The sequence below is a fragment of the Solanum lycopersicum genome, chromosome 2 (genome assembly GCF_036512215.1).
Source record: "Solanum lycopersicum chromosome 2, SLM_r2.1".
In the NCBI taxonomy this organism is placed as follows: Eukaryota; Viridiplantae; Streptophyta; class Magnoliopsida; order Solanales; family Solanaceae; genus Solanum; species Solanum lycopersicum.
In genome coordinates, this window is record NC_090801.1 from 45,626,981 (window position 1) to 45,636,713 (window position 9,733).

At 34.7% G+C, this 9,733-nt stretch overlaps 1 protein-coding gene across 1 annotated transcript; it reads right to left on the reverse strand.

The window, feature by feature from the left end:
- Positions 1–364: 364 nt before the first annotated feature.
- LOC101248437 (nuclear transport factor 2-like) lies at positions 365–4,457 on the reverse strand. Its single transcript, XM_069294272.1, has 6 exons — positions 4,454–4,457; positions 1,485–1,781; positions 1,164–1,402; positions 984–1,095; positions 586–707; positions 365–502 (listed from the first exon to the last, which is right to left on the reverse strand). Exons 1-6 carry the CDS (start codon positions 4,455–4,457, stop codon positions 365–367), a joined length of 912 nt encoding a protein of 303 aa, XP_069150373.1.
- Positions 4,458–9,733: the final 5,276 nt, after the last annotated feature.

A 9,733-nucleotide genomic window follows, 5' to 3' on the forward strand; every position in this document is an offset into this window, starting at 1 on the left:
GCATGTTAGTATTTAGTTTTTGAGCAAATGAATAAGTAGATGTGGTTTGATCTAGATGTTGGGTTATTTGATCTACTAGCATTGTCATGCTTACTCTACTTTAGACTCACTCATTGTTTACCGTCCTAGTATGAGTACATTGTCATCTGATTTACTTCGATTTTAATTCTTGGAGCTGAGTGATACTCCATTTATGTCTGCAATTTGCCTCTAGATGTTACTATATCCTAACTCGAAGCTGAATTTAAGATATATAGTCCTATTAAGAAAGGTGGTGTACAAGTTAGAAGTAATAGGGTTGGTTCAGCATACATTATATTCATCTTGGTTCACTAACACCTATAGATTGTTATCATGTGTCCACTTATTTTCTTTGTTGCAGCAACAAGGATTCTGATTTGGCTTTGTTGAATTTGAAGATGTGAGCTCCATCAATAGTGCCATACAGGTTCATGGAGCTCATATCTTCAAATTCAACAAAGCCAAAGATGAATCTTTGTTGCTGCAGAAAAGGGAATAAGTGGACACATATTAACAATCTGTAGGTCAGTGAACCAAGATGAATATAAGGTGTGCTGCACTAACCCTGTTACTTCTAACTTGTACACCTCCTTGCTTAATAGGCCTATATGTCTTAAATTCAGCTTCAAGTTGGGCTACAGTAACATCTAGAGGCAAATTTCGGACATAAATAGAGTATCCCTCAGCTATAAGAATTAAAATTTAAGTAAATTACATGACAATGTACTCTTAATGAGACTTTAAGCAATGAGAAAGTCAGAAGCAGAATGAACATGACAATTGCAAGCAGATCTGATAATACAACATCTAGATCAAACTCAAAACACATCTACTTATTGTGCTCCTTTATTTGCTAAAAAAATTAAATACGGACATCCATATTCAATTTTTTCTGACATAGATATGTCCATCACATGATCAAATTACTTAATTTATTTCAGATAGGTTTCAAGAGATTATACCTTCCTCTTCAACATCATTTGATTCCGGTACATCGATTTCACTAGTGGTAGTAGGATTTGATGCTCCAGGAGCTGCGTTTTGTGCTACTGCAGCAACCAGCTGCTTTACATCCTTCAGAGGAGCCACTCTGGAAGTATTGGTGGGATTTTGGTTGGCCCTTTCTTTGTTTGTGAACTGACAATTGATGCGTATGACTTCTTTGGAGCATCCTCTTGGGCAACAGAATTAGCTGATTCTGTATTTGTAAGGTGCTGGTCCTCGTTGAAATATGATCCAATTTCCACAACAATCACTCTTTCATTAGCAACTTGCCTCCTATCTACCAAAGAGTCATTGGCTTTTTCCTCAACATGTTGAACTTCTTCTGCATGTGAGCCAGCTTGGTCGAGATTTAGAGGATCAACCACATGAGTAGGTTCTGTATTCAAAATGAAAATAGTAAAATATTTTAAGAGGATAAAAGAACAAGTACATTTATTAAATTAGAAAAAAGATCCAACCTGGATCAAGGGTCAAAACCTCTGACTGCACATCCTCAGTTCCATTAAGCACTTCTGAAACGGTATCAATCTCATTATCTTCGACATACCTAAAAACATCATTCAACACAAAATAACCCTTGTCCTGCGGAGCAAGGAAAAATGTCTGGGCGAATTTCCTTTTTAACTTATCCTTTCCGGTTAAGCAGCCAGTCACCAAATTAACCACCCCATCCTTGAAGGAATCTTGTGCATCTGCACTCTTTATTTCGGCCTTGTAGTTCTTGTAGTCCAATGAACATATCAAAGTGTTGAATTCTGCTCAATCATCAAGAAAAGCGATAAGGTTTTACATATTGCAAGATAATATTCAATTTATCACCTTATTATACAATTCTTGCTAATGATTCTTCAATTAATAATATCTCTAAACAAGATTTATAAAAAGGTGCAACAAAGAACAATACAGAAATACACTTTTGGCATTGTACTAATCATGTAAAGTTAGCAACACTTTAAGTACACAATATAGATATGAGGAAGGCATTTTCTAGACCAAAGGAATTCTCCAAGTCTCAAAAAAATTTGTTGCCAGCTTTTAACACCCAAAGATCTACTTATCAAAAGAAGATACCAAGGACCTTGGAACATCTATATGTTGTAATACATACAGGTTTTACACATTTCTTAATCTCTGAAAGGACTTCTAACTTCGGGATAGCAACAGTTTCTCTTGGTCATATTCTGTCATTTTGCAAAGTGGACAGCATGAATTAAAGTCATAACTTTGAAACCCGTTTTTTATGACCGAAAATCTGTTGTTGCTGTCACCGAAACTCAATGGATAATAGGCCACCTTCCACCCTTCTTTATTTAAATACAAAATCTGGTCACAACAGAATTTGAGCTCATGACGTGCGTGCACATCATGTCCATGTTGTACTACCTTTGCTATTATACAAAATTCATTGAATTCACGTTCTCAAAATGAACTTTTTCAATACTACCAACCACGTTAATGTTTTATGAAAGAGCAACCTAAATTAATTTTGATACTAACTCCACACACTGCTTTCTAAGACCCCACCAAGTTGTTACATCAAGCTTTTAACCTCGCTTTCAAATTTATGAACCAAAGGTTACATGCCTTTTTCAAATTCAAAGTATTTTTGGTGTTAATAAGCATCTTCTCTACAACATTAACTAAGTGCCCATATCCAACAAGAATACGAACAATGTCAGGTACCCATTTCAATTTTCTCAAACAGGAAGTAAAAGATGTCATAGGAAAATAATTGATATTATCTTTTGTTACTTTGAAAGGTAAACATTTGGTGCTACCTATTTTCACAAACAGAAGAAATATATCTTTCGACAACAAATCAACAATCACTCAGAATTTCCCAAAATAAAAAAAATGGAAATACCAAAAGCTTTCAGACTTTTGAATCAGCACCACAAAATTAGTAAATGTTTTGCTGGTATGACGAAAGTATAATCCTCAAGTCGAGGGAAAAGAATAAAATACTACAGATCATGCAGTTATGCATTAAAATTTGAAAGCTCTACATATCAGTTTCAGTAACTACATCTCTTTCAAATATCTGCATTGCTTCTATTACTGGAGGAGATCTAGGTCAAGTGGAAGAAACATTCAAAAGGGCTCTTTATCATGAGCAAGTATATCGAAAATTATTAGAGAGAGAAACGAAATGAATACCAAACAAATCCGGCTAATACATATGCAAACTCTACTTACTATGCACTGCACAGTGCCAATTCTTAAACTCATTGTTTTTTCTAAAATCATATCTCGCAATAGAAGTAGGATTTTGATACTGACCCACCTATCAAGAGGTACTCCAGAAGAAAGTTTTGACAAAAAAATAAAAAGTTTAAGCGTTCTGGACAAACACAACTGCTACAGCGGATAAACCTGTTCCCATGATTTGCTCCAGCAGTTGGTCTAGCAGTTATATTATTCCTAGTTTGTAATTTATGGTGTCAATCTTATCCTATTATGTTCTCTATATATATGTAATAGGATTAGTTATTTGGGGTATGTGATTAAGAATTAAAACTACTATATTCTAGAGTCTTTTCCTATCCATACAGACAACTTTATTAGTATAATTGTTTTTAAGATTCTTGCACAAACTATTGCCAATAAATTTACTTTATTTTTTCTATTTCTTCGGTTCTCTGCTTCAGGTTACTATCAGTTTGTATCATAGCAGATCGATCCAACATGGTCAATACCAGATTGTCTAATTCACAAGAAGGCGTTCAAATGCTGAATCTCTTGTCTAACAATTATTTTCCACAACATCTAAACTAAATACGACTGACTTCCTGGCAGCAAATGTTGCAACATTAAAAGCCCAGACTAGTTGCCCTCAACAAGAAGAATCCAGCCACCGAAACCATAATAGAGGAAAATCTGCTTGGCAAGAAAAGGAAGAAGACATTGATAGTCCAACTTGGAAAAATATACTTCCCCGAGGCCATACACCGATGAGGATAGATTTTGAAAGCAGAAAATTATTTCTGCTATTAATAAACTCAAGAGGAACATTGAGTTGACATTGCAGTGATGTATTTGGAAGGGGATGCTTCTTTATATCTCTTTTCTTGGATAAATCATGAGCTAACTTTACTTTATTGGGAAGAACTTGTTAAAAAATCATTGCAAGAAAATTATGGTCCTGCAGAGTTTAAAAATCCCGACGAGCACCTTTGTAACATTCAACAAACGGGTTTTATACTGGGATATCGTCAACAATTGCAAAACATTCGTCTAGGGTCATAAACTGGCTGGATCACTGTCTCTTAGGAGTGTCCTTAAATGGATTGAAAGAGGAACTTAAATCCAATGTTAGGATTACAAACCTAGACAGTTTACGGGACTATGAGTTTGGCACTTGAATTTGAAAATAAATTAGGGCCAACTCGAAGCAATAGAGTGCCTAACTGGACCCCAATCAACAAACCCATTGTACAACCATTGAATTCTATAGAAACACCAAAAACATTTCTTCCTCTACACATCACAATCCACGCAGCAATGTTTCTTCCAACCCAGTCGTTTCCCAACCTCTTTAAATGCCGACATGGGAACTGAGGAGAAATCTTATGGCACAAGGACTTTGTTATCGTTTCCATGAGAAATTTGCACCTAGTCAGATGCAAATCTGCAAAACTATCTCTCATGGAGATTACTAGAGAAGATCAATTGGAAGAGGTTGATGAGGTCAATGTAGTAGTTGGTGATAACCCTCAAGACACACACATTGCTGAAATTTCTTTCAATGCCATTTTGGGACAGTCAATTGATGCTGCAATGAAGCTTCAGGGTGAGATCAACCATAGAAAGGTTTCAATACTAAAAGATAGTGGTCCCACGCGTAATTTTGTTGTTGAATCCATTGTGAAATGTGAAAGAGTATAATTTACCAGTAGAAATAGTTATAACATTCAGTTGCAAATAGGGAATGGGTGCATCATATGCTGCAAAAAAGTTTGCCCGAAATCTTCAAATTCAATTCAAGATTACTACCCTTTTTTAATTAGAGGGGATGATTTGGTTTTTGATATCAAATTTTTGGCTACTCACGGGACAATTCAAGATAACTAGAAGGATATGTTCATAATTTGTTATTGGAAAGGGAAACATTACAAATTGCAATGCTTGAGATCAACAGATTCAGCCACAACTTCTCTCCAATCTTTAACATGCTATCAGAAGGTCCACTTAATCCAATCCAAACACTTCTAGATTAATTTCAGTTGTGGTTTCTGAACCAACATCTCTTTCACCATTTAGAGCACATTCTCATGATATTCCTCTACTACCAAATGCTAACCTCCAAACATCAGACCTTACCATTACCCACATGACCTTACCATTGCCCACATGGTCAAAATACTGAAATTGAGAACCAAGTTGCAGCTTTATTAAAATTTGATTTCATACGTCCTAGTTCAAGTCCCTTTGCTAGCCAGTTCTGCTAGTGTAAAAGAAAGATAACTCTTGGTAGATTTGTATGTGTTACTGTAGCCTAACCAAAATCACAGTCCCAGACACATACTCATTCCCAATATAGATGAGTTATTAGATGAATTACATGGAGCCACAAATTTTTCTAAAATTGACCAAGAAAGATGCTTTTTCCTGGCATGCAAAAGGGGAAGAGATTTTCCAAAATTTAAAGAGGATCTTGACATCAGTACCGGTGCTTCGTCTTCCCAACTTTACTCAAAAGTTTACAGTTGAGTGTGATGCACTCTTAGCCTTTAGAGTTTACACTTCATACTTCAGACTCTTTATAGTGACTTCATAGTTGACACTCAAGTTTCACAATCATATTCCATATAAAGTTAATTACGTAATATTATATTTAAACTAATAACACAATACAATACAACAGGCTACAACCATTCAAACAGTGTGTTACTGTTTGTTGACCACCATTAGTTTGAGGGGATTCTAATCACCATCAGTTACAATCTCGACCTACCATAATTCTCTTAAAATAACTGAAAATATGGTATAGTGCTACACGAAATCAGATATGGGAAAGAAATCACCGAAAATGTGGCATGGTGCTATAAAAATAGATTATGAGAGAGTATCACAAGAAAGATACATAGTTACCCAACTTTTTCTTATATAATAGTTGGACAGACGTCTAACATCTCGTAACTAGAATTAACTAAGAATAATCTAAGAAGCCAAGAATAATTAATTTAGAAAATAAGTAAGAAAATCTAGAAATGTCTAGCGAGTTTTGGTCATTTTCAAAAGGCCATAACATCCATCTCAAAAGAAGTTTGGGTGAGTTCTTTATATGGTTGGAATACCTTGAAAATATCTTTCCAACGCTTCCGAGTTTGCAGAACTCCGATGTCGTATGAGGGAGAAATGTCTTTCAGAAGTTGGGTTATTGGACTGAGGAAAGTCCAGTCCGAATTTTAGTGAAGGCAAAATTGTCTTTTCACCCTAGTATTTCCTAATTTTTTTAAGGTTATATTAGTGGTGAAAACAAGTCCCAAATAAGTTTTTCAATATTTAAGAACTATTAGGGTTTGGGAGAAAATGAGAAAAGAAGATGAAGACCAAGAATCATCCATGAACGCCAAGATCCTTGCATGGATTTCGTCGGGGGTGATCTCTATCAAGGTATGTGAGATTATTCGGTGTTGGTTCCTTTCACTCACCCTACAACTTAATTCAATACAACAATTTAGACTTATTTGAATGAAAATCTTGAAGCTCTTGATGAAAAGTTGTGAAATTCTTGTTGATTGAATTGTAGAATCTCTAGTAGTTTTGATTCATATTTCTGTACTATTTTCGGGTCTAAACTATTGGGTAATGAGTTAATTAGGGATCCTAAGTGTTTGGTGAAGGATTCATGGGAGTTTGGGAGGTTTACATATGAAAAACGAAGAATAAAAGTCGGAGATCCCGTCAAACACCCCTTGGGACGCCGCACCTGACAGAGAGCCTCAAGGAAGCCTCTGTCTGACAGGCCCTGGCGCGGCGCGCCAGCCATAGAGCCCCCGACTAGGGTCTGTCCAATAGGCCCTGGCTCTCCACACCTCTCACAGCGCCAATAACCCCTGGAGACCCCGTTCTTTCCCTATCTTTTCGTACTAGTTCCTAAGTGATGTACCCTTCATTCCTAGTTTATTCCAACACTCTAGATTACATCTAAACATCATGAAATCATCCATAAACATGAGATCATGGTCCTTGAATCCATAATTCAAATTCAAGGGAAGTTAGAACCAAAATCAAGAAAGTAAGAAGTTAAGTCTAAAGTTATAAAATGAGTAAGAATAAAGTTTTCAAAGTTCTTAGAGTCTTACTTAAACATTTTTAATTTGTTTTAAGGATCAAGTTCGAGTAAATGAAAAGAGTAAAGGTTGAGTTCATTTCTCAAAACGGCATAAAAAGGTATAAGGGAACTATGTATTCCCTAAGAGTTAAATTTTCAAGTTAAGTAAGAGCAAGAGTTGAGGTCATTCCTCTAAAGTTATAAAGGGGACAAAGTATTCCCTAAAGGCTGATAAATGTTTTTACATTTAAGTTAAAAGGAAACTAAGAAGTTTCAAAAGAGTTTTAAACTAAAGAGGGGAATATTGTTTCCAAAACGAGCTTTTTAAGCTAAAGGGTTCAGTAAATTATCTCAACAAAAAGGAAGGAAGTTTTATTAAAATTATGAGCTAAATTACATTTTTGGAGTAGTATTGAGCACTGATGTGAGAATGAGAGTTCAGATAAATCAAGTCCCCATGTAAACCATGTAGCCATCATGGGCATTAACGTATCATACTTTTTAGATGATCACTTAAAGTTAGCCAGTGGATCCACCAGGTAGAGGATGTTTGATGCAACGACAAAGTATAGAACAGTTCTGGCAGCGTGGGCAAGACGCAATATCACCACTTAGGCTCATAGTGGTGGTTGTCGGTTAGAGAAATTCCCGCCGGAAATATATTACTTTCATATATAAGTAAAGCTGAGTTTGTTATTGTTATATCTTTAATGAACTAAGAAATACACTATTTTATCAATTTTACATAAATATACATTGCATATGTCGTTACTGCTTTGTTTTGAGTTGTTATCTTATGAGTTAACTATAGCCAAGGTAAACTCATGCTAATTTCATTTCAACATTTATAGTTGTGTTTAGCACTCCAACTCGCATACTCGTACATTCAATGTACTAATGCCAGTTGACCTGCATCGTTTTATAATGCAGAAGCAGGTAATCAGGATCAGCATGCTGTGCTTCGTTGATCCAAATTGAGTTCCAGAGTTAGTGGTGAGTCTCTTTGCATTTCAGAGGACATCTTTTTCATTGCTTTACTTAGTTTAGCTTTAGGAAATTGTGAGGTCTATCCCAACATCCCTTTTCAGTCAGTTTAGAGGCTTAAAAGACTGTGAGTAGTTCAGTTTGGAGTTATTTTACTTGCTGAGACTTAAGTGTCATTTTGGCCAGATTAATTTATGAAGTATTTGTTTTTAAATATGTTTTATTCTTGTTTAAGTTGAGTTTATTTTTCCACTGAGTTAAGTAAGTCAGGCCAAGGGTTCACTTGGGGGCCAGAAATGGTCTTCGAGTGTCGGACACATCCAGGGTGTAGGCTCCAGGTGTGACAAGATGGGCGACAATGTATGAGTAATAGTCACCCATTTACAATGGAAGCTCTTTGATTCTTTAGAAAGATTGAAGAGGCTATGATATCGTATGAACAAGAGAAAAACCTTGAGTAATGGAACGTAAAAATTGGAGTTGAAGGGTTAAAATGGAACAAGGTTGAGTTGGAATGTCAAAATAAGATTTTAATGACAAGTTTAGATCTGCATATATGTTTGGTCATTTTTATTCCTTTAGAGATTCTAATCTATGGTAATTCATATATATATAAAGAGAGAGAGAGAGGAATACACTTGGATTCAATGTATTTAGAATAAATTAAACCTAATTTTAAATCATGTATATATGAGATACATGTAATTAGACGCGGAAAATACATGTATCGAGAGACCAAAATTAGACACAATTATAATTTCAAAAATTCATGAAAAAGACATTTATTAAGCTCTATACAAATTAAATTTACAGTATAACCCTATTAAATTCAGTAATATTCAAAGGAAAAATTATAGAATAATATAACATTTAATCAATTTGACCAATAAAACAAAGTAAAAAAAATACAGTTAACTTTTTACTCTTTTTAAAATGGTAAAAATAATAATTATAGAATGAATTTATAACTGACATGTGTCATTCACTAATAAGTGGTTACCTTTTTGGATCAATTTCCAAGGTCCTTCCTAAATCACGTGGTCATTTTATTCCAAAAAGAACAATGTATCACTTTTCAGCAGCTATTTTGTCATTTAATAAATCAATGGAAATGAAATACCGCTTCACGCTTTCTGTACCTTCCCACCCATAAATCTTCTCCTTTATAAGCTTCCAAATGGTCTAATATTTTCTCCACCCTGAAGCTTTTATGGAGTTTTTCTTTTCCAATTTTATAATTTTTTTAGTTCAAAATGCAATAGCTTTTACAGTTTTTTAGATTTTTCTAACATGGAGAAAGCTAAAGAAAATATAGGTGTTTTACTCAAAAAAATAAAATATAAAGAAAAATGACTATGTTTTTTGACAAAATCGATTAAACTTATGATTTAAGACAAATCGAATTTTCAAAAGCAATAGAGTCACCACTAAATTATTTAGTAAATA